The following is a 25,209-nucleotide window of genomic DNA, read 5'->3' on the forward strand; positions in this document are numbered from 1 at the left end:
ACAGGCCTGTGATGAGTAAGGAGGCTCAATTAGTAACTGAGGATCGCCCAACAAAGAAATTCCCAGGAACAGACGGCTTTACTGGTGAATGCTACCAAACACGTAAAGTAATTAACACAGAATTCCCAAAGTCTTCTAAGAAGCTGAAGAGGACAGAACGCTTCTCAGCTTATTTTATGAGGCCAACATAACCGTGATACCACAGCCAGAGAAGGCTAAGACCAATAATCCTTATGAACACAGGCCGAGAAGCTCTCAACAAGACAGCAGCTAACCAACCGGCAGCATCTCAAAGGGTCAGACACCACAACCAAGTGGGCTCTAAGCCAGGAATGCAAGAATGGTTCAACACAGAAAAATCAGTGAATGCAGCACACACCGCATTAACAGAATGAAGGAAAAGCCCCATGATCATCTCAACTGAGGCAAAAAACCAGTTGGCAAAAATCCAACGCCCTTTCGTTATAAAAATAATAAACTAGGAGTAGAAGGCAACTTCCCCAACCTGACAATGGGCATTCACTAACACCCACAGCAAACATCATATGCTACGATGCAAGACCGAAGCTTCCCCATAAGATCAGGAACAAGGCAAGGATGCCCGCTTCCACCACTGCTATTCAACATTGCACTGGAGCTCCAGCCAGAGCAGTCGGGCAACAACAAGAAACAAAAGGCATCAAATCGAAAAGGAAAAAGTAAAGCTATCTCTATTCACAGATGACCAAGATCTCATAAATTGCAAACGCTACGGAACTGACAAAAACTGCTGGAGTTCAAAGAATTCGGCAAAGTGGCAGGAAACAGGACCAACGCACAAACACCAGCAGTGTATCTGCACGCTAGCAGCGAACAATCAACAAAAACGTTAAGAAAGCAATCCTATTCACAACAGCATCAAAGAGAATAAAAACTTATGAATAAGTTTAACCAAGGAAGAAAGACGTGCAAGCTGAAAACCATAAACACTGCTAATGGAGATCCCAGCAAACATAAATAAATAGAAAGACAGTCTGTGTTCATGGGCTGGAAAATTCAATGTTGTTAAGACGGCAATTCTCCTCAAAGTGATCCACAGATTCAACGCAATCCCTGTTAAAATCCTGTCTTTTTTTGCAGGAATTGGGAAGCTGATAGTAAAAATTATATGAGATTACAAAAGATCCCAACAGCCAAGTTAATTCTGAAAAAAGAAGAACAACGCTGGAAAATGCACATTTACCAGTTTCAAACCTTACCACAAGTGACAGGAACCAAAACAGTGTGGTACTGAGAAAGGACAGGCCTGTAAGTCAAGAGAACCGAGCCGGAATCCAGAAGGAAACCCAAGCATCTCTCTTTCGGTGAGGGAGAGAACAGTCCTGGGACCACCGGATGTCCACGCACAAAACAATGAAGGCAGACCCCAACCTCACACCATCTTCAAAAATCCAACTCAAGATGATTAAAACCTCAGTTAAAGAACTAAAACTACAGAACCCTTAGAAGGAAACACAGGGGTAAATCTTTGCGACCCTGAATGTGGCAACAGTTTCTTAGGCATGACCGAGAGCATCAATGACAAAAGAAAAAAATAGACAAAACGGATAAAATCCAAACCCTGTGTGCACCCAAGGACACGCTCGAGAGTCAGAAGACAATTGACAAATGACCCGATGAGAACCCCGTATACACGACGTAAGACGAACCGCGCAGAACTCGTATTGCTCAACAAAAAGCCAGACGACCCAGTTTGAAAATGGGTAAAGGATCTGAACAGGCATTTTTCCGAAGAAAATACACAAATGGCCAACAAGCGTGGGAGGAACAGCTCCACGTCACTAGCCATTAGGCAGATGCAAACCCAAACGACAATGAGACGCACCTCACACCCACCAGGAAAACAACAAGCGTTACGTCTCCTCTCTCGTTCCTGATGTTGGTCACCTGCACCTTCCCTCCCTTCCTGCTGGTTAGTCTGGCTGAGACTCATCAATGTTGTTGATCTCTGAGGACCAGAGTGTGGTGTCGGGCACAGAACTCACCTCCGAGCATGAGACCTATGGGGCGGGGGGGGGGGACCGACGAACACCGACAGGTAGAACTCTCAGAGGGATCGCTGCCCTGAACAGAAACAGACGAGAGCAGAGAACAGGACACGTGGCTCCCTGGCGGACCTGCCCAAGCGCCAGGCTCAGCAGACCAGCCTCCGACCTGCCTGTCTCCTCTGGTGACAAGGTCCCTCCCTCTTGGAGAGCAGGCCTGGCTTGCCACACTCACTCACAGCTCCAAAGACTCATGAAACTTTAATGCTAATGGCACTCACGGCCGGCTCACTAGCGCAGCATAACCTTTAAATAGAGGCCACGCATTTCAGTTTCATTTGGGAAGACACAGTTTGATCCCAGGGCCTTACCCAGTTCCACAAAGCACTAGCCAGCAGGAAGAGCAGAGAAGTGTGCCCCCCTTGACACGATCCCAGTGAACCTGGCACCGTGGGGCGCCAGAGGAAGGATGCGTGCACCCCCAGGTCGGGGCACGGGAGGGTCCGCCTGGGCCACGGACCACAGGTGGTACTGACGGGACCAAGGCCCAGTGCATCCCAGGGACTCTCCCCAGAGCTCAGTCTGGGCGGGTACCTCAGGTGTCCCAGAGAAGAGACGACACTGAGGTCAGAGTGGGAATCCTGGTCAAAGGCCACCTTTCTGCTCGGTTCTGGGCCCATCACACATCCAGGAAGGTCCCTGTAGTGGCTGCTGCTTCTTGGGGAGGCGCGGGAGGGGCCGAAACAGACTGCCCTGGTTACGTTCCGTTCCGTCTGGAGGGACGCACCTGACCTGACAGGCCAGGCAGGCCACGGCAGCCACCGGTGGCTCTCCCGGGGAACTTCCTGGCAAGTACAGCTGGTCACCCGAGCTGGGACACGCCTGCACCCCAGAGAAAAGAAGCCCCACCGGAAGGCGTGTGCAAGCAGGACTTCACGCTACAGCGCCATTCCCTACGCCAGCACGTTTGCTAAGAAGATTCTAGGGACCCCTGCAGCCCACCCACCCAGGGAACAGGCTGTGGGAGCGTCCTGGGGTGGGAGAGACCAGCCAGGCGGCCTGGCAGCAGGTGACAGGCTCGTGGTGAGCGGAGGCAGGAAGGCCCAAGAGGCAGACCTGGAGAAATCCAGGGTGTTAGCAGGAAAAAACCCGAAAGAAAGCTGAAAGTCACCCGGGTCTGGAGGCAGTCTGGGCAACGTGCACCACGTGGGTGCAGAGGGGCGCCAGCAGCCCAGCATGGCCTCTGCCACCCCAGACCCAGCCGCACACGGTGGGCAGCCCATCCTGGGAACACGTGGGAGGTGTCCACGTGCTTCCGTGGGTCTAGGGGCTGGCTGAGGCTGTGAGGCCGCCTCCTCCGGGAGAGCAGCCGTTGAGATGGGGGGTGGGGGTGTTAGAAAGTCCAGGAAAATCCCATGAGGGCAAACCCCCTCCAGAAAACGCGTGCACGTAGCAGACACGTGGCCACGGTTCTGCGGGCTCTGGACCCCTCGACGTCGCCACGGGCGACCTCGGCGATGTTGAAGAGGAAAAGGCTTTGCTACAGAACGCCTTCCACTGAGGCCGCTCTTCCAGGTGGGGCTTACCGTGGGCCCCAGGACTCCCGAGTTCCCACACTCCCCAGTCGGGAAGGCACAAGACAAGTCTGGCTCCAGAGGAGCAGGGCCGCCGTGGCCGTCGTGCGAGCTTCCCCCGTGGGCCGTGGACCCGGGGGCCCCTCCACGGTGAAGGAAGCACTGGCCAGACCCTGGCTGTCACAGAGCCCTGGCTGCCCGAGCCTCCGCAAAGGACGGTGGGTGCCAAGGGCAGGACCACGTCTGCCCGGCTCCCCAGGAACACACCTGCAAGGCGTGCGGCCAATGCTCGGAGAGGAACCACAGCAGCTAGTGAGGATGCGGCAGACTCACTGATACGGTCAGGAGCGAAATCGCTCAATGCGGACACGACAGGAACTGCCAGCTGAGAAGGACCTGAGCCACAGAAGGCCACTGCCGAGGCTCGAGACGTTCAAACGATACAAAAACGTCTTACTTAGAACCGGGCCAAGCGTGAGAAGGTCTGTCGCGGAGGACGCCCCCGCTGGAAGGGGCCGCGTGGCTTTTAAAGATAAACAACCAATTTCCACGTGTGGCTGTGAGAGACCCTCACCGTGCCTCAGCTTTGTGGGCTGGGGCTGCGGGGCCTTCCCTTTCCTCTGGGGGAGCGCCGGCCTTCTCCGGCGTCCCTGACCCCGCAAGGGGCCCGGTGGGCCTCGTGGTGAACCTGGGCCGCCAGCTGGGCGAACAGCAACGTGCGAGTGATGGAAACGATAAACCAAACTCAAGAGAAGGCCGGGAGGCCAGAGGCTGTGAACCGGAAGTCGGCGGCACAGAGCGTCAGCAGCGCCGGGCAGAGGACTCTGCCGGGAGGCCCGACCCGCGACCTCCACCCTCACGCGGGACAGAAGACACGAGGGTATCTAAGACAACACTGACGAGGGAAATAACCGAAGGGTCAGCCCTTCCACAGGCTGGGGCTCTGGGGACTTTGACAGCATGTCTCCGTGGTCCAGACAGGAACGGGCTGAAGCGTTCCCTCTGCACTGGGGAGTTTCCTTTTCCTTTTGGGAACGATCCGATTAAGAGCCAGAAATAACAGAAGCAGACATTTATTTCCTAGGCTAGGAGACCATCTTCTCGGACCCCTGTCCCCAAAACACAGACGGATCCCCGTGAGGTGATAAATCACCAACCTCGTTAGGTCTTTGCAAGCTGGAGGAACCAAAAAGACCGGGCCCCGCTCGGGGAGAGGGGCCCCCGCTCGGGGAGAGGGGGCGGGCGGGGCGCAAGCTGCCTCCCCCCACGTCCACATCCCGTCACTCGGCAAATCCTTTACAACTAAGTCCAGGGCCCGGCCCCGTGGCACCGCGGCGTCCATGCAGGCCGGCTGGCGCGAGCAGGCCTCACGGTGCCCACAGGACTGCGGCCCGGCCGCCACTGCACCTGTCCCCTCATCTGAGTCATGGAGACGACCCCGGCACCAGGGTCTGCCGTGAGGGCTAAGAGGGATGATCCGGGTACAGCCGCGAGCACAGCCCGGCACACGGGAGCGCTCGGAGTTCAGTGGCTGGGGCGTGACCGAAAACGGGCCCACAACAAGGATGACAGCCATGGTGACGGCCACAGGCCCACAAGTGAACGTGGAATGGGAACGTGACGTGTCTCTATGAAGGGGAAGCAGAGGACGTTTAACTCGAGCTGAGGGAGGGCTCGGCCCTGCGGGACAGAAAACACATTCCAGGGGGCGGGAGCGGCACAGGGCGACGGGAAGGCAAAGGAAGCCGCATGCGGGGGCCTAAGTGGAAGACGCGTGCGGAGAGTCAGAAGGGCGCCCAGAAGCGGGACTCAGATACTCGCGGGACCTGACAAATACGGTGTCGGGACACAGACGTGTTTAAAGTTGTCCAGCGCGGGGTGCGTGACCCCTTCTCTCCCTCAGGAGCCTCATCCGAGGACAGGACTGCGGCGGCCAAGGGCGGACAGCCTCGAGCTGGCCCCTACCGGGGCCCAGTGTGGAGCAGCACCGTGGGGAGGAGGGGACCCGGGGCTGGACTCTGGACGCCCACACGCTAGGCCTCGGGGGACAGACGAGCCAGTGTGGCACGGGCAGAGGGCCCCACGCCCACATGCCGCCCTGCCCCCAGGCAGCCCTCGAGGCGTGGCGGCCAGCTCCGCATCCCTCACTCACCCAGAGCCCTCCGGCCCTGAAGCGCCTGTTGGGGACTCTGCTCTTGGGGGTGGCCCTGTGCCCCCCAGGTCAGCTCGACACTAAATTCTAAAGAGGCTTCGTCGAGCCCTTCTCCCAAAACCAACTCCCCGGCTCCCATCGAGCCGGCCCAGGCGCTCGCCCCCGGGAGCCAGCACCCAGCAGCGCATCTGGGCAGCTGCCGGGCAACGCGCCGGCAAGGTGCGCTGGCCACGGCGTGGGTGGGGGGCCCGACACAGCCACTCCCAGGGCGTCCGACGGCCCTTCAGTCTGTGCTAACGTGGGTCAGCGCGGTCAGGGACACGAGGGACAGGAGTCCCGGAGGCCCAGGCAGAGGCGTGCGGTGGCCGCAAAGTCACTGGAGCTGGAACCCGCCGGAACCCAGGCCTCTGCCTCCTGAAGCGTAAGGCCAGGCGCCAACGGGGCCACGCCACAGGGCTCCGGGAGCTCACGTCTGCACAGCTGTCAGAACGGCGCCCGGCTGGCCGTCAGGCCGCGTAAGCGTGCGTCAATAAACCACCACGATCACCCCGGTGCTCGGGACACTCAGGACCCACCCGGCTGCAGACGCCAGACCCAAATCAACCTCACGACCTGCTCGCAGACTCGGGGTGCTCGCTCCAGGCCACGCACTGGACACACAAAGACGATGAGGACGTCGCTTTGACACGGAGAAGACAACGCGGCCACCGAGCACCACCGGCCAGCCAGCGGATCTGCCCTCCTGCAGCGAAGGCCTGTCTCCTCCATGGCTCTGCCGAGGAAGCAGGACAGCCAGGGGGACGTGGCGGGGGACACGGCCGGGGACACGGCCAGAGGGACACGGCCAGGAGGAGGACACAGCCGAGGGGACACGGCCAGCAGCTGGCATAAAGCTGCAGAAGCAGCAAACACCGGGAGATGCCGGGAGTGAGAGGAGGCGGGCAGGACCAGGCCCCGGGACACGCACAGAACGGTCCAGACCATCCCGGTCGGCTCAGAGCAGATGGCCAGGCAAGTGCAGCAGGTCAAGCCCGGGTCAGGCTGGGGACACAGCCGCCTGCGAGAGACTGACTCAGACGGTGGCTCAGGAAGGCGAGCTCCCTGCAGCCTCCAGGGCCGGGTCCCCCCTCCCCCCCGCCCCTCCTACAGCTCCTGGAGCCTGCCGTCTCGGGCCCTGACGCCTCCCTCTGTCATGCCGGGCCCCAGCGGCGGGACACAGACACTGCTCTGCGGGCACGGAGCCTTGCGAATGAACAGGCTGACCCAAACCCAAGACGGCCACCAGCCTCAGGGACACGGGTCCTGCTGGTCCCTGCAGCGATGTCCCCCATGAGCCTTCGTGACTCGCCCAGCACGGATGAAGTTCTCCCATCGAAGCGGGGGGGGGGGTCTCCCAACCCTGGCTTGGTCCCGTGGCAGCACGGATCCAGGACGTGGAATGAGTCACTGTCAGTCGGAGAACCAGGAGGTTCTTGTAATAATTTTCCGGAAGGCAGCCGGCAACGCTGGCAGGCTGCGATAAGGCCAGGTTCTCGGGCGGCAGGCACGTAGGGATGCTGGCTGCCAGCACTGAACAATGGAAGCTCACACAACCCCTTCTGCCGATTTCCTGGCCCTCGACGCTGCTTTCACAGTGACAGACGCATCAGCAGGCACACGCGGGTGTGCGTGCCCCTCGCAGAGCTGAAAATCGGCTCTCACTGGCATCTCCCGTGATCCGCGCACCAGCCCCTCAGAGCCACAGCCAGCGAGCCTGGCGTCTCAGGATGAAAACCGCGGGCAGGGAGAAGCTCGGTGCGGGCTGAGGGGGCCGCATGCTCGCTCGCAGATGCTGCCCTGCCCCAGTGGGACGCTGCCACACCTCGGAGCCCCCCGGGGAGTACCCGACCCGCCAGAGCCCTTTCCGGCTGACCCTGCGCAGGCCCAGAGGCTGGCAGCGGGAGCCCGCGGGAGCCATAGGGGGGAACGGTACTCAGGGCGGACGACTGCTTAGTTCCCAGAGTCGTGAAGGCGTCATTCCCCCTTAAATCGGAAAATCAATCTTCCCTCCTTGCTCCCTGGAGTACGTCAAATATTAGAGCGAGTTTTATAGTTATAATCAAAAACCTCATTTCTCCAGCCACCGCCGGCCGTATCTAATTAGGGTGAGGGATGTTAATGATACAACTGTGGCCCAGGACATCTTTCCTTGTGATATTAATTGCACTTAAAGAGAAAAGCCTGAATGATGCCATGCTTCCTAATTAGCACGGGTTTGCTAATTAATAACAGAAAGGCAAACCGTCTTTGTCTTGTCATCTGCAATTAGCTACAGATGTTTAAGTTTTTCTTTTTTCCTCTCTCCTTCCCTAAGTAGCAAGTCAACTTAGGGCCAGAAAACAGCAGGCTGGGAGAGGCGGCCCAGGAACCGGGCGTCCCTGACCCAGACGGACAGCGGCCACGGGTGCCCCCGGCCAGAGCCATCGCCAACACCGTCACCGAAACCGCACGAAGGCCGCGGAGCCAGACCCAGGGTCACCTCGATCCCCGTGTCACTGCGAGCTCCAGCCCCGGCCCCACGTGGGGCCTCACTCTTCCTCCCACGCCAACCAGAGGAGGTGGGCCCAGGGCCTGAGGAGGAGGCAGGGAGAGGAGAGGCTCGCAGGCCTGAGTGAGCACCTGAACCCACACCGGCCCGGCCGCTGCCACGTCTGTTCTCCCTCCAAGTGGGAAGGAGAAGACAGAAACACGCGGGAAACAACTCAGATGACACAACGGAGGCAGAGAGTAAACCCACGTGAGTGACAGACGGGTCAACGATGAATGCCGGCCGCAGAGAACTCAGACACTCAGGGCACGGGACGCACCCACAGGGGCCCCCAAGGCGCAAAGACCAGCGGGGCCGACGTGCACTTTGAACAACACGTGTGTGACAGCAGGATGTGCTCCCGATGGGTGTAGCCGCCCTCCCTGGGGGCCCGGCTCCTGGGTGCTGGAGCGGCCTGGGAGGGCTCGAACCTGAGGCTCTGCGCGCCGGCCCCCGGGACACACACATGCCCGGGTGCTTTGCCGGCCGGCCTCGCCTCGGGAGCTCGGACCCCAGGGCCAGGCACCCGGCACCAGGCATCCACTGGCCCCTCAGACGCCCAAGTTTCTCTCCGGCTTTGCCCTCCCCAATCTTCCCATCCTACCCATGACTCCCTCACCCGCCTCCCAGGCCACCCTGCCATCTCTGACTCCTGGACTCATGCTCTCCCTGCATCTACCTCTGCATGGCCAGTGGAACCACTGCCCACCATGCACCCCTGCAACTCTCCCTCACCCCCACCCGTCAGGGGCTCTGAGCACAGCCAGCCTCAGGCGGCTGCTTCCTGAGTGTTCCATTGCCCTGTGCTATGGCCGAGAGCAGCGCTAAGACAGGACACCCAGCGGCCAGGGGGACAACTGCAGGATGGACGAAACAAGTCCAAGGACGTGGCATGTCCCCTTGTAGGCCACTCTTATTTTGCAGGTGAAGGCCAGGTGACCCGCTCAAAGTCAGGGACCGACAAGATATGACACCACACTAGGAAGCCTGAGCTGCGCTGTGCGCCCCAGGGCCCACCCCAACTCCTCACCCTGCAGCCCCGATCCCAACTGGATGGCTTGCGTCCTGGGGTGGGGCAGTCCCAGCACACCTGTAAATGTGGCCTGTGGCCCTCCTGTGACCCTGGTGGCTAGGTCCCCACAGAGGCCAGACCGTGACCGCAGCAGCGCGACGGGCCTTGTGGCTTGTGTGGCACAAGGGCGCGGTCCGTCCCACAAGGTAAGGAAGCCGTTTGGTACTGGGCACCCAGGCCAGGGTCGGCGGTGCCTGCCCCCTGCCCCCACCCAGCTCTGCACGCAGCCCCGGGGGGCGGGGGTGCAGGGCAGACGGGGGGATGGTCCCAGGAGAACACGCAGAGAGGAAACCTGCCAAGTGGCTGGGGGGCTCCGCAAGCTCAGCAGGGGAACGGGGGCTGTGGAGCCCGGCGGCCACCGCAGGGTGCACACCCCAGGAGGTGGGGCCGCTGTGGGCCGGCCACTGGGGGACAGCCTGAGGACGACGTGGCCGTGGGCGCCAAGGCACGGATCGCCAGGCCGCGGGCCCTGCACCGCTCAGGAGGGTGTGCGAGTCTGCTCTATGTTGGATGGGTCACGACCTAGGGCACCAGGTGTGTGGTCGGCCCCGAGTCAGAGTGAACCAGGGGACGGCCCCACACCAGCCCGTCGCTGGGGACCCAGCACCCGGCTTCCAAGCCCCACCACACCCTTTCCATTCCCACCGGTGTTTCTGACGACACGAAGGGCCGTGGCCATCAGGGACCCCCAGGCTTGCACCTGACGTGATCTCCTCACACCCAGGGTCTAAGGCACCCCCACCCTGAGCTCCCTGTGGCCACAAAGACCACCACCGAGGGACTCACCATGTCTGCTCTCTGCTTCTGGCCTCCCAGCTCCTCCAGGGCCTGGGACAGCTGAGCCTTCAAGACAAGACAGAAAGCAGGGTCAGTGGGCCTCCCGCTGCCCATCTCCACCGCCCACGCTGCCTGCTGCGCACAGGGGCCCCGGGGGCGAGGAGGTGGCCCTACGTTCCCGCCGTTTGGAGGAGGTGACCGGGGGGCGGCCAGCAGACACCCGCAAGCGCACGCCCACACCTGCTGCCCAAAACAGCGATGCAGTTACACGCGTGGAGACGACCGGGGTGCGGTTTCCACGTCCCTGCAAGAGTGGGGCTGCAATCCACCTCCTCCTGGAAAGCTCACGTCCTGGAAGAAGCAATCAGGGGGACTTTCCCGACGGGACCAACATCCAGGAAAATCCGGGACGCCCCCCAACCAGCAGGACCGTCCCGGGGGCCCGGCCCGTACTGCCCCAGGGCAGAGAGGCAAAGGAGGTTCCCGACCGTGGGAGCCGATGGCGGTGCCCGGCCAGGTCCCAGGGACCCAGGCGGGAGCTCAGGGGTGGCCGCGCGGGCCTGGCCAGTCCAGCCGGCACGCTACGTCTCCACGGACGCCACCGTGGAACCGGGAGCAGACCAAACTCCAGAGCGGCCCCCCGGCGCCCAGAGCCGGGCCAGGCACACCCGGGCGCTGCTGGCTCACATGTGCGCCTAGTCTCGACGCCCACGAGCGTGGTCTGCGTGGCTTGTCCGTGGTCCTGCACCGACGCCTCCTGAGCAGCAAGAGGCCAGGAAACGCTCACGCGGGGAGAGAAAGAGGCCTCCGTCCTGCCCGGAAACAGTGAGCGCAGGTGTACTAAGGGAGTCGAGGGGCCGCTACTTGGACACCGCCAGCGAGAGGCTGAACCCACCTCCCTGAAGAAGCACCGGGCTTGCTGGGGACCCGGCGGCGGCCACAGGGTCTCTGGCACACCGCAGACCCTGTCCTTCCTGGAGCGGCAGGGGACAGACACACAGCTGTCACTCCTGCCGTGACTCTCAGGACACTCTGGAGGGTCCCAGGACGCGGCTCCTGAGGCGCGAAGGGAGAGGCCGGCGGCACTGGGTCCTCAGGCCGCGGGAGACCCGCGTCTCTCGTGACGATGTCCGCGTGCGCCAACCCTTCCGAGGCCAGGGCTCCCGCTAAAAGCTCCTGGGTACTTTGTGCGCCCGCGCGAACCCAGAGCGACATTCTCAAGAGAACCGAGAACGGGGCGAGTGCGGGCGGCACAGAATCGTTGCCACGGCACGGCAGCCCCAAAACTCCAGCTACGAAACCCGGCTGAAAACCGAAAACGCACACCAGCATCAGGACCAAGCGCTGGGCCTGAGGCCCCGTCCCGTGGCGGGGAGGGTTAAAAACCAGGGAACCGCTCGGGAAGGTGATTTGGCTTTCCCCTCTCGCTCGGCGACCCAGCCCACGATGCGCTCCCAGGAAACCGAACCGTGCGCCCAGTTGATGGACGCAAAACCGCCCCTGCCGGCACCGCAGAGCTGAGATCCGAAACCGCCGGCTGCCCCCGCCCCTCCGGCAGGGGTGACCCAGCACGCTGTGGCGCGGCCGTGCACACAGAGGTGCGGCCGGCGGCCCCCGTGTGAGGTCAGCCGGGAGAGGCGGACAGCGCAGGGCCGCGTCTGCCCGTGGCCACGCCGGGAGCCGGCCACAGGCCTGCATGCACGCTCGGCGAGCCAGCCACAGAAACGCAGTGGTGGCCACCGGGACGTCCAGGCCGCAGAGAGGGCCCCCCCGGCCAGGTGGTGAGGCCAGAACTCCGCCGACGTGTGCGGGACACTTCACTACGGCCTCTGCGAGGACACAGGTGAGCCAAGGCCCGGACGCCAGGATGAACAGGCAGAGGCCGATCCACGATGCTCCGCGCTCCGCTCAAACCCCCAGCCTCCACGTGAAGCGGACCCAGGCGGCGTGCTCCTCGGGCGTTCGCGTGACCCGGGCTATGAAACGGGGCTGCTATACGATAGAGAGCACGAGGGCTGCAGAGACCCCGAGAAACCAGAGTAACTGACAGAAACCTGTCCGCAGGAGCGTCCACGCGGCGTCGGGAAACGAGCGCTCGCCTCCCGTCCCTGAGGCAGACGAGCCTCGAAGCAGTTTCAGGAAAACTCGGGCCGCAGAGGGAGGCCGGGAGCCTCTCCCGCCCTCTGCCAGGCCGGGAAGCCAATGCCAGAGGGACTGGCCACGCTTCACGTGTCCCACAGACGCGACAGGACGGCGGGGGGGCACCACCCCACGCTGCCGAGCCGGGGAGAAGGGAGGCGTCCAGAGACGCAGGGACCGTCCCGCGCAGAGGGCGGGGGTGCAGAGGAGCGGCCCCGGCAGCCCACCGCCCCTGAGTGACGGGCTCCGATGACCCAGCGTGGGCCCCCGGTGAGACGCCTGGTGGACGGCGGCCGCTCTGCGAGCTCTCCCAGCAGGAAACGCGGGCCTTCCTAGCGCGCCGGCCACGAACAAAACAGCCGATGCCACACAGGCCTCCTCCAGTGCTTGGCGCCTCTTCCGCAGACCCCCCCCCCCCCCAACAGCACACGTACGTGAATGTGCCCCCCCGCCCTCCCCAGAGCACGCTAAGGTGAAGCGGTGCGGTCAGCGACCAGGCCTAAGTCACGGTGGCCCACGCGGACAAGGCGCCCACGTGGCATGCCGGCCGTGTCCACCCACCCCGCGGGAGGCCCGGCCCGGACACCACGATCCCCTGCACCTGCCGAGATCCCACCAGCTCCAACACGCCGGCCTTTCCGGAGGACTGAGAAGGGGACACGACACAGGCCGCTGGTCAAAGCCCATCCACTGGGCCTCAGCCGGTCACTCGTTCTGTGGTACTGTCCCTACAGGCGTCACCGCACCCGTGCAGGCACGTCCGGGGCAGCTGGGGAACACGGCTGGGAGCAGCACCGACCGAGGCGGCGGGCAGACACGATTCTGCCCGTGGGGTCCCGTCTTCACAGACGGCAGCTGCTTGCTGGGCCGGCCTGTCCGGCAGCACCGGCCTGGCCCTGCGGTGACTCCGGCCGCATCCCTGATACTTGTGCTAGAGCGGGGCTGTCCCCTGAGCAGCAGAGCGCCACCCGGCCACCCACACGCCCCCTGGGCTGTTCCACTCACAACACCCGAGGAGCTGAGGCCACACAGAGGGCCGGGCTCACGGCCCAGGAGAGGAGGACGTGCACCCGGTGCGCCTGAAGCCCCTGCACAGGTGCATGAGGGCTGGGGGCCGGGGAGCAGTGGTCACTGCCCGTGTTCTGGACGGAGTCCAAGCGGAGCACACACACTGCAGTTTCTGGCCAGGCTCCCAGGAGGGGCAGCTTCCTCCCTGCAGCCGGCGTTCACACTCTGGGGACCTGGCGGGGGAGGGGGGGAGGGGGGGTGGGGGGGTGGGTGCTGCAGGAGTACGCGTGTGTCCTCCACAGGCAGGACCGCGTGCCTTGCACGGGAGTCAGGTGTCACTCCTGTGACCCTGCCGGCCCCTGGCCCGCCCGTGACCAGTGACCTCACACTGGTGCTCGTCCTCCACGCCGGGGGGGTCCTGAGGTGGTGGCAAGAGGGGGGCTCTGCAGGCACGGAGCTGGCAGGGGGCTAAGAAGGGAGGCGGGGGCCAGGGAGCAGCAGGCTGGTCCACAGGGCCGGTCGCAGTGACAAGGCTGGAGGCACCACCTGCGGGGAACAGACGCCCGCAGCAGCCGCGGGAGGCCTCGGACCCTGGAGCTGCAGCCCAGCCGACCGGGGGTCTGCAAATCAGAGGGGCTGGCGGGAGTGCCCGTGCGTGGAGGCAGCACGCCCGGGAGCACGCGTGAGGGGGACGGGGCGTGCGGAGAGGCCGGGGTGGCCACAGAGCCGCGTCAGCCCAGCAGCTCACACGGCACTTCCCGGTTCGGGGACACGTCCTCCGGCCGGGCCCCCGGGTGGCCGCTGCACTCAGACTCGTGCCCCAGGCCCACGCGCCACTTGTGACAGGCAGAGGCTGCACCAAGACCTCGCGTCGCTATTTTTACCCAGAGGTGAGAAGCTGCTATGTATGAAGAGCCAGCGCCCTGCCAGCGCGGGAGCCCGGGCACGGCCGAGGGGCAGTCCCCGCAGGCCGCGACAGGCTGCCGCAGCTGGCCGACCAAGCCGGGAGGACGCGAGGACACCTGGCCAGGAGGAGGGGAAGTCAGAGCCCACGGAGGGGGCACGCCCAAAGTCGCAGGGCACGTGCAGGGAAGGAGCCGGAGGCCTCGGGCCGCCGGCCCCTCTGCTCCGCCGCACTTGCGGGTCCGCGGGCCCCGCCGGGTGCAGGACCCAGACCCACTCGTGCTTTCTGCCCAGCAGAGGCCGCCAGGGGCGAGCACAGCCGCCCGCACCCCCAGCGTGGACGGCGGCCACAAAACAGACCCGCGGGCACCTTAAGCGGGCAGCCCGCTCACAGGGCCAGGTGACGGCCCGAAGCCAGCCGGCCGCGGCTGCCGCAGCCCGGCAGGTAGAGGCGTCCACGCCACCGAGGCCAGCCCTGTGACCCGGGCGGCCAGCGCCTCTCCCAGCCCCAGAGCACGCCCAGCCCTGTGAGGCGCTCCGTGGAGAAGCCCGGGACCCCGTGCAGTGCTCGGTCCCTCCCGTGTGGCAGCCCCGGGGGCTCATGCTGGGGCAGGGCTCTCAGCGTGGCCAGGGACCGGAGCTGCCCCGTCGCCCGGGAGCTCGCCACAGGTACAGCGTTTCAGCCCAGCACCCCCCACACCTCTGAGGAAGGGGCCCACAGCCATCCCAATGTGCACCGAGTTTGAGAACCGCTGCCACAGGTTTAATCTGGAGCGAGACAACCAGAGGCCAGTCCCAAAGGTGCTGCATCCCCACAATGAGCCAGGAGAAGCACTGGGCTGGGACGCCAGCAAGGTGGCCGGACAGGGGTCTCCAGCTGTCGCCCCACAGACGGTGGACTGAGAGAACTCTCCATTGGTGAGGACGGAAAAGATGACCAAAGCTAAGCCGGTGTCTTGAAAAAATAACCAAAACGGACAAACATTTAGTGAAACTCAGTTAAAAATAAGTCTGACAGACTGAAACCAGAAACAAGGGAGGACGTGTTACGAGAGACCACTCGAAGGTGCCAAGAGTCGTTAAGAGACTACCAGATACAATTACCAACAAAGCAAACGATCAGAAAGAAACAAACGAACTCCTAGAAACGCACAAGCTCTGGAGGATAAACCACAAAGAAACAGAAGATACAAACAGAACAATAACAAGAAGGCTGAATCAGTAATAAAAAAAAATCTCCCAACAAAGAAAGGCCCGAGACCAGTTCAAGAATTATTACCAATCCTTCTCAAACTCCTCCAAAACTACGGAAGAGAAAAGAACACTTCCAAACTCATCTTACGAGGCCAAGATTAGCCCGAGGCAAAGCCAGACAAGGACGCTACAGGAAAACCACAGGCCGGTATCCTGATGAACACAGATGCAGAAATCCTCAACAAAGTACTAGAAAACCACACTCCACAGCACGTTAAAAGGATGACATACCGTGACCAAGTGGGATTTATCCCTGGGATGCAAAGACGGCTCAACATCCACAAATCAAGCGACGGCACGCAACATATTAACAGAACGTAGCATAAAAATCATACGATCGTTTCAACAGATACAAAGAAAACACCTGACAAAAATCAACATGCTTTCACGATAACAATTAATTAGGTACCACCCACCGTCTCCATGCTTACTCAACACAGTACTCGAAGTCCTGGCCACAGCAATCAGACAAGAAAAAGAAACAGACGTCCCAGTCAGCAAGGAACAAGTAAAACTGTCCCTGCAGGTGACATGACCGTACATGCGGGAAATGAGACGCCACCAGAAAACTGTTAGAGGTAACCAACGAATTCAGTAGAGTCACGGGATTCGTAACTCACGTCGCAAAAGTCAGATGCGTTTCTATAGGCTGAGAGCGAACAATCTGAACAAGGAAACAATTCTACTGCATCAGCATCAAAAAAGCAATAAAATACCCAGAAATAAATCTAAGGGAGGAGGTGAAAGACCTATAGACTGAAAACTGTAAAACACTGACCAAAGAAACCGAACAAAACACAAACAAATAAAAAGTCATTCCACACTCACGGACTGGAAGACCTAATACTGTTAAAACATCCATATTACCTGGGGCGCCTGGGTGGCTCAGCCGGTTAAGCAGTCAACTGCTGCTTTCGGCTCAGGTCGTGATCTCCCGGTTTGTGAGTTCGAGGCCCACATCAGGCTCTGCACTGACAGCAGGGAGCCTGCCTGGGACGCTCTCTCTCCCTCTCTCTCTGCCCCTCCCTCGCTCATGCTCTCTCTTCCTCTCTCTCGCTGAAAATAAATTAATATATACGTTTTTTAAAATGTCCGTTACCCAAAGGAAACTCCGGATTCAATGCAATCTCTATGGCATTTGTCACAAAAACAGAAAAAGTAATCCTAAAATATGTACCGAACCTCAGAAGACCCTGAATAGCTAAAGAAATCTTAAATAAGGACGGCGAGGCCGGAGGCATCACACTTCCTGATTTCAAGCCGCCACGAAGCCGCAGTAATCAAGACGGAGTAACGCCCGCACAAGAACAGACATGCAGACCGACGCGGCAGAACAGGGAGCCCAGCTGTCAAGGATTCACGACGGGGAAAGGACAGGCTCTTCAAGGAACAGCCTTGAGGAAACTGGATGTCCACATGCAAAGGAACAGTAGTGGACCCCTAGTCTCACACCACACGCACAAAATCAACTCCAAACACGGGCCCGGAACCATAAAAGTCCAAGAAGAAAACGGGAAAGGCTCATTCATCTTTGTGATGGTTTGTTTTGTTGTTTTTTTTTTTTTTTTTTTTTTTGATTTGATATCAAAAGCACAGGCAACAAAGGCAAAAACAAACCGGTGGCTCTGAATCCAACTAAAAATCTTCTGCCCGCACAGGAAACCACCGACAAAACGGAAGGTGGCGGGAGACAGAATTTGCGGACCGTACGTGGATAAGGGGTTAACAACCGCGTATGTAAGGAACTCGTGCGACCCGATATCAAATCACCAAACACCCAAACAAACAGTGGGCAAAGGATGCACAGTTTTCCCCGAGAACACGGACGCCCAGCCAATCCGCGACAGGGCGCCGCAAACGCGGCCGGCCGGCAGGTCCACGACAAGGCGCTCAGCACACGCAGCATCAGGCACACGCGCGTCGGGACCGGTCGGGTGCCCCTCACGCTGGCGAGGGCGGGTGTGCTAAACGAGACGAGAGACGGCGAGCGTCGCTGAGGGACGCGTCGCGCGCCGCTGGGGGGACCGCAAACGGGCGCAGCCGCCAGGGGAAACCGTGCGGAGGCTCCTCAGAAACTTAAAACTACAAGTATGACCCGCACGATCCGGTGTTCCCGTTCTGGGAACGTGTCAAAAGGAAACGAAAGCTCCCTCTCAAAGGAGGCCCGGACGCCCGGGTTCTCCGCGGCCCGGCTCACGGCGGCCCAGACACGCAAAGAGCCGAGGCGAGGCGCCGCCAGTGGATGGCGGGCAAACGCGCTACCCATACACGATGGAGCGTTGCTTCGCTTCAGAAAAGGATGAGACGCCGTCATCTGCGACAAGACGAAGGAACCCGGAGGACACTGCGTGAAGCGAAAAGGAAGGAAGACACGCGAAAACGCTGCAAACCCTCTCGGACACGCAGACCCCGAGGACGCCCAGCTGGCAGGAAGGGAGAGCGGCAAGGCGGTCGGCCGGGGCCAGGTGGGAGAAACGGGGTGAGGGTGAGAGCGTACTCGCTTCCGGGCGTGAGGGGAATGAGACGTGGGGGCCTCACACGCAGCAAGGGGACAGGAGCACGCTGATGATTCGGCGTCACGAGCTTGGATCCGCCAAGACAGCACATCACACTCTGCTCCCGCTACCAAAATGACCGGCGGGGGAGGCCGGGCGACGCAGGGGCGACGACGAGCCACAGCGGTGGGGTCAGCGCGGCACCACCCCGCACCCCTCGGGTGTCTGTCGTTTCGTATGGGCCGATCACACATCCGCGGAGCTGGCGGCAGCCGGCTCCGCAAGCCTAGCGCCCGCCCTTCTCAGAGCGCAGGAGGGGGCAGCGGCCCGACCCACGGGGCGGCCGGTAGTGACACGCGCAGGCCGGGGCTCCCTGAGGCGTCCTGCACGGGCCTCCCGCCTCTGTCCCGAGCACAGGAGCCAGTGCCTCCCCACGACGTCTGCCTCCCCTGGGTCTCCCACCTGCACGCTGGGGAGCATTCCCCACGGAGGGTTCCCCGGGCCCGGCTCTTCTCACTCACCCCTGCTTGTTTACCCTTGTCTATAATACAGTTTAACGCTGCCTCGAGATTTTCCACGGTGTTGTGGGCGCTTTTTTCCAGGACAGTCACCCTGAGGTCTTTGTGCAAGGAGAACGACCAGACGGCGTTTGTAAGTAGCGCGGATCTGTGAGCTCCCCGGGGTTCCTCCGGAGGCCAAACCACCCCTCCCGCAGCCAGGGCAGGAGGGCGCAAGCACTGCGGTCGGACCCTCGCAGAGGCAGCGCGGGGCGGGCGGCTGGTAGCATCGGGGCGGCCATCCTCCCCGTGCTGGAAGAGGGAAGCGCTTTCGGACCCACCGCCATGTGAAACCGGGATTTTTCCTCACACCTTCCTGAAGCCAACAGCACCATTATCTGTTTTAATTAAATAAATTGGAAAAACAAATCGGGCTGATATGTTGGATCAGAGCAGCACGAGCTGCATATTTATAGCTCGGTCGACGGAGGAAGGTTCGTGACGCGCGCTATCAACCTCTGCAGCCGCTTTATTAAATGGAATAAATAAACTCCACGCAAAGTGGCACCAACTTCACTAGAGACGGGCCGCTGGGATTCTCCCAATCTCAGCATTCCCCGGTCCGCCTCACTGGGCCATGTCTGCCGGACTCAGACGTGCTCCACATTAGAACCACCCGATTAAGCTCAGCGAGGGAACTGCAGCGCCTGGAAAGAAGCAGGGACCTCGTCAAACTCGCCCCGCCCCCATCCTTCCCATCAGTGAACAGGGGGGCCCACTGGCGCGGCCCGTGTGAGGGCATACCGCGTGCTGTGCCGGACAGGCCGCGTGGGGCCCAGTGCCACCCAACCGGGCCCGGGAGCCCCACGCTGCTGGGGTGGCTTCACATCAAGCAGCAGCATCCCGGGGGTCCCAGGAAGAGCCGGGGCTAGACCAGGCATCCGACAACCACAGCCGGCCTCCCAATCCCAGGCCCCCCCACCTGTTTTGCCGGTAAAGTTTCAGTGGGACACAGCAGCCCCCACCATCCACAGACGGCCCGAAGCTGCCTTCCAGCTGCCACAGCCACAGAGCCGACCATGTGGCCACACAGCCCACGGAACTTACCACCTGGCCCTCTACGGACAAGGCTGACCCGCTGACCCGAGTGAGGAGCCACGGGGGCCCGGGGTGAGGGCTGGAGCGCAGGTGGCAGCCGTGGCAGAGAGCGGGGTGTGAGAGAGAGAAGACGTAAAGGACAGCGTGAGGACCGAACACAAAGACAACAAGGAAGGAAAGAGAGCCCGCCCGGAAACGAAAGGGAAAAGCAGCAGGTGGCGGTGGGCAGAGGCAGAGAGAGAGGTGCACACCCCACCCCCGCCAGGCGCGCCGAGCGGCGGCATGGCAACGATGTTCTCTCCCTCCGTCCCCCTGGACCTTGCCTTCCAGACCGGCAATCCGTCAGGCGGGGGGGGGGAGCCGCGGAGAGTTAATCCGCCGCCGTAATCGGACCCCGCGGGCCGTGGGGGTGTTCTCCCTGCACGCACCTCGCGGCTCCCCGCGGCTCCTTAAGGCGGTTGAACAAAATGGGAGCGACTCCGGGGGCTCGCCAGCGAGCGCTCGGCGCAAGGCTGCTCGTCCTGGGCCTCCGTGTGCCCCCGGCGCTTTGCCTGCATCGGCGCCGTGACGGATGGCTTGACTGGGAGGCACTAAGGAACCTTAACAACCAGGTTCTATGAAGTTACGTAACTTTTCACTGTGTGCCAACACACGATGCTCAACGAATAAACTTCTGTCAGGCCCCCTGGAGCAGCTTTTGATGCTCTCCGAGATCCTGATACATAAAATGTTCCTGTTTAATAAATAAGAACGGGAAAACAGCCCCTGAACCCTGGAGGGCGGCACTCTGTGGCCTACAGGATCCGGGGTCAGCATGTGGCCTCTGTGACCCTGGGGGGTGGCGGGGGGGGGGGGGCGCGGAGGCAAGGCTGGGGCACCCGTGACTGTTCCCTACCTTGCGGCCGCTGGACTGGACCAGCAGGCCGTCCCGGCCCAAGCCCGACACTGGGCCCCAGGCCTCTCCCGAGGCTGCCTGCCCGCTGGGGGTCAGGAAGCAGGTAGGCAGAGCTGAGGTCGCAGCCCAGGCCTGCAGGCAGGGAGGGGTCGGGACTCCAGTCTGGAGCGCAGCCCCACGGCCGAGAGACGGGAGAAAGGGCTTCGGGGACCCTGCGTGCCCGTGACGAGCTGCCCTGCGGGGGACAGTCTGGACCCGGAGGTCTGTCCCCCAAACCGGTCAGGCTGGAGATGGAAGGAGGGTCTGGCCAGGCCCCTCAGGCCGCCAGAGAGCAGATGCTCCCTATGAAGACCGTGAACCCACCGGCACCCTCACGTGCCCGCCCTCCATCAACGGGACGCCTGGGTCTGCAGGACTCGGCTCCACGGGAGCGTGTCGGGGCCAAACGCAGGTCAGGCCAGCATCTGGGTTTCGGTGCCTCACCTTAAAGTAAGGCTCTGTCCCTGCCTTCTGGCACGTCCATGAGGCTCCCAGACCCGGGAGTGGGCAGAAAACTAAACAGAGCAGACCCCGACTCACAGTCCACCGCCACCACCCACAGGGCCCAGCACAGCAGCACCGTGCCCTTCTCTCCCGACCCCACCAGCTCCCGAGGGACCTGTTTGCTAGCTTTCAGGGGGACCGCATCCGCAGCCTGAGCCGGGACCCTCGCCCTGCCTGACCCGAGCACGGGGAAATGCCCCCGGGTGCTCTCCCTCCTCCCCTGTTCTGCAGAGAGAGCCACCACCCACGGGGCCAGGGGACAGGACAGGACAACACCCGTCAGGAGATGGACGCCGGTCACAGAAGGTGACAGCAGGAGAGGCAGAGCTGGCCCTGGGTCCCCGGTCTGGCTCCAGCTGCCACACGGTGCCCACCCCGTTCCTGCTGGTGTCGCCAATGGCAGGCATGACGTCCACGTCATCTGGGAGCTCGCCCCAAGACTTTCCTGAACCCAAGACCCGCCCCCCCCCACCCCCCCCACCAAAGCCCCTCCTTGTGTTGCTATGGGCTTAGTTCCTAAAGCTGGGCCCCCTTCTCCCTAACCCAGACCTCCTCCTGGGTGACAAGCGGGTCAGGGGTGCCTCTCATGGGGGAACCGGGGCGGTCCTGGTGCCACGGGAGAGCCTGCGTGAGAACGGTCGCTAGTTGCAAGGCGGCCGCTGAGCGAGCCCGGTCTCCGTGCCACCGACGGGCCGCACGGAAGGAGCAGCGGAACGCGGTATCTGGCGCATCTCCGCCTCTTCCCTTCCACGCGAGACCCCCGCTAAAGAGCCACCGCCCTCCTCCAAGCGCACAAAGCGCCACTGGCTGCGTGTGCGCCTCTCTGCGCACGTGCGCGGCAGGGAGCCCTGCGGTCCCGGCAAGCGGCCAGGCTGCCCCTGCTCCGGCCGCCAGAGCACCGCGTCCCACCCCACACCCTGATCAGACGGCGTGGGGCTCGCTGCGGGGGTGACACACGTCACCGCAAGTGGGCGAGACGGGGCTCCCCCACTGGCTCCCTCACACCGCGTGATGGGTCCTGGTCCCACGGCCAACTCGAGAGCAGGGGTCCCTGAGTGCCAGCAGCAGCTGGCACGGGACTGAACTCGTCGGGCACCGGGTCCCCCGGCAGAAGGAGCTCTGAGACTTGGCACGTGGTGGGCATCACCACCCCACCCCTGCCCCAGACCCCCATCCTCACCCCTACCCCGCACCCTCCCGTGACATGTGCCAGGCAGCCACCTCGGCCTCCCGGGGAGGAGGGGGAGGACACCCTCCTCTTCTCCTGGCACAGGTTCTGAGAGAGGCCAGAGGGAGGCCAGGGGAGTCTTGGCGATGAGAGAAGGAGACAGGCCTTGGGAGCCCCCACACCCCCCACCCCGCCCCACCGCAGGCCTGAACGGAGCAGGACCTGGTGCTTCGTCTGCTGCCACCTGCTGGGGGCCAGGAGGCACACAGCACTCCACAGGGGACCCGGGCCTCTGAGAAGGGCTGGACAGGGTCCAGGCCCGACCCCCAGGGTGCACTGACCCAACCACTGCCTGCGCTCCCCCAAAGGGGGCCGGCTGCCAATCGCGGGCACCTGAAGGCAGCGAGCTTCTCTCCACCTGCTTGTTGATGTTCCAGAACGGCCAGGGACAGGGAACGGGGAGCCTGGCTGGGGAATGCCTGGCGGCCAGCCTCCCCGAGCCTGCTCCTCCCTGCAGGCAGCCGCTCGGGCCCTGGTGAGCCCTCGTGGAGGTTACCAGAGCCGGTGAGACAGACCGCGTGCAGGCCCAGAAAGGTGAGACGGGTTAACCGTGCCAGCCCGTAGGTTCTCAAGTCACCCCCATCACCCCATCACCCCAAACGCGGCCCTGGAGGTGCCAGAACCGCGGGCCTCGTACTTAAGTGAGGAGGGTGCACACGGCACACGGACAAGAGGGAGCTCTCACGTAAAACACGCCAGGGAGGACCGAAGGGGTCAGAGAGCCTTCCCCGCAAATCTCTCCTCGGTAACGTTCCACACGGCACCTGGTGTGCCGTAACCAGATGGCTATTAACACGCTGATGCTTACGGCGACTCGCTGGGTGCGGCGGGAACAGCCATTCGAACCACCGCTGAAGGTCTGCACGCGACAGCACTGCCACGGCCCCTTGGCGGCCCCCCTCCCCCGGCCGCCGGTCGGGGCGCGGAGCCCGCACGCGCCGGGCCCGCCCGCACACTCACCTCCATCTCCGAGCTGTGCGCGTGCACCTTCTGGACCATGTCCTCGGCCTCACGCATCCGACGGGTCAGCTGGGGCGAGTACTCGGCCGGGGTCAGCTCACTGTCGTAGGACCCCAGGATGGCACGCATGCCGTCTCGCTCCTGTGGGCACACACAGCAGGCGGTCAGGCCGGGGACGGTGACGGGACCCCGGAGGAACACGCACGACGTGACAGCAGACGCCACGCGGAGGCAGCAGGAGGGTGGGGGGCTCACGCGGCCTCTCAACGGGCCGAGGGGCGTTTGGATCCTCACAGAGCCCCGTGAGGCCAAGACGGGGCCTGAGCGGCTCTGAACCAGCAGCCCGAGCACAGCCCAAGGCCGGGCTGGGCCCGGGTGCTCCCCACGACCGCCCGGCCTCGAGCTGCAGGGTCTATGGAGGCCTGTGGTGGCCAGAGCCCCCTCCCCGGGCCTGCCGACTGCCCCAGCTGCGCAGAGGCCCTCTATCCCATCCCGCCAGCCCCGGGGGCCGCCAAACTCCAGACACGGTCCCAGGAACGCAGCGGCGGCGGGACCAGGCCAGGCCGTGGGTTTGAATGCCCCACCGCCCGTGACTCCTGACCTGGCCTCTGGGCCAGGCTGCACGCAGCAGTCGGGAGAGAGGACAGATCCATCCAAGCAGCAGGCGACCGGGTGGGAGCAAGAAGCGGGATGCACGTTCCTTCCACCCAGACGCGAACCGCCCCTGGCTCCCCACTCATTAGCTCTGGCCTTAGCAAGCTCCCTGTCTCCCCACACAGCTCACAGGATGCCTGGGGCCCCAATCTCAGGCCACAGATGTGTCACTGGGCACCAGCCAGGCCCGGCACCCTTTCTCCATTTTTTGCTCAAAGGGAGAGCCCCCTGCAAAGGTGCACCAGGTTTCGGGGAAGGATGTACCGATGCCACTGCATCAGGACCAAGCGCCACAGAGAAGCCACTGCTCAGGGGTGTCCTGCCAGAAACGCTTATTAAGGCTGAGTGTGAACCAGAGTCAGGGGCCCTGGGAGGCATGGGCGGCTTCTCCTGCCCAGGACTGGAAGACTCCTTCCTCAGATGTTCGTGCGGGGAGACAACCTCCTGGAGGCCAGCCAGGGAAAGTCGCAGAGACCCGAGGTGTCCCTCGGTCCAGCAGCCGAGCGGCTCTGGAGGGTCTGCACAGAGGGCACCCGTACCCAGAAAGGAGCCTCTGTCTCCCCTGTGGGCTGCCCACCGTCCATTCTCGTGCCCTAGGAACCTGGACTCTTCCTCGGCCCTAATACAGGCCTGAGCTGGGGCTGGCACCTGCTCTCCCGCCCCACATTCTGCAGGCTGCTGTCACCTGGGAAGCCCGCAGGGAGAAAATCCCATCACCCCGCAGACACCCAGGTGCACCGGCGCACGCGTCTCAGAGCTTCACGTGGGCCAGTGTCCCGGGGGTCAGCTCCGCAGACCGGGCTGGGGCCTGAGGGTCTCTATCGCACGCAGGCGCCCAGAGATGCCGCTGCTGCGGGACATGGAGCTCCGGGGCTCTGCCTGGGGCAGCACAGCCCAGGGAGGAAGGGTGGGGTGTGCACGGGCCGGGTCTGGCCCGACTCTGCTCCAGCCGGGGCCCCGAGGCCGGAGCAGTCATCCCCGGCATCAGTTCCCAGATCAGTGGGTTAATCCCCGCTCACACACAGCGGACCCGAGGGCTGACGCCATCACGGATGCAGCGTCCACGCGCCGCCCCGTGAACGAGGCCCGGTGGCCTCACCCGTGTCGCCAAACACACCTCCACGGGTTCACGGCGCACCCGCTCCGGCCCCGGCACCGCCTGGCTCTGCGCCGGCCCGGCTCTCGGCCGCTGTCCCATCAGGGCAGGGCGACCAGGCGCACCACAGGGACAGTCCGCACAGGCACCTTCACGGCCCCGAAACGGTCCCCCCACTCAACGTCCTCCGGGTTGGAGAGGCCCCTTCTTCTCGGGTGGGACCGGGGGAAGGCACAGGGCTCACGAGCCTCAGACTCGGTCTTCGCCCTGCCGC

The 25,209-nt window shown here is 62.9% G+C and overlaps 1 protein-coding gene across 6 annotated transcripts in view; it reads right to left on the reverse strand.

The window, feature by feature from the left end:
- Positions 1-25,209, reverse strand: part of MAD1L1 (mitotic arrest deficient 1 like 1) — a 315,909-nt gene that overhangs the window by 124,319 nt on the left and 166,381 nt on the right. For 4 of the 6 annotated variants that reach the window (XM_081791670.1, XM_081791669.1, XM_081791667.1 and 1 more), the window contains 2 exons: positions 23,186-23,326; positions 10,175-10,231 (listed from right to left, as the gene is read on the reverse strand). In XM_081791670.1, coding sequence (XP_081647796.1) covers positions 10,175-10,231; positions 23,186-23,326 — 198 coding nt within the window. The remainder of the gene's footprint in view (positions 1-10,174; positions 10,232-23,185; positions 23,327-25,209) is intronic. The other 2 variants (XM_081791671.1, XM_081791668.1) reach the window with 2 other exon arrangements.

Source organism: Panthera onca, chromosome E3 (genome assembly GCF_046562875.1).
Source record: "Panthera onca isolate mPanOnc1 chromosome E3, mPanOnc1 haplotype 2, whole genome shotgun sequence".
Classification (NCBI taxonomy): domain Eukaryota; kingdom Metazoa; phylum Chordata; class Mammalia; order Carnivora; family Felidae; genus Panthera; species Panthera onca.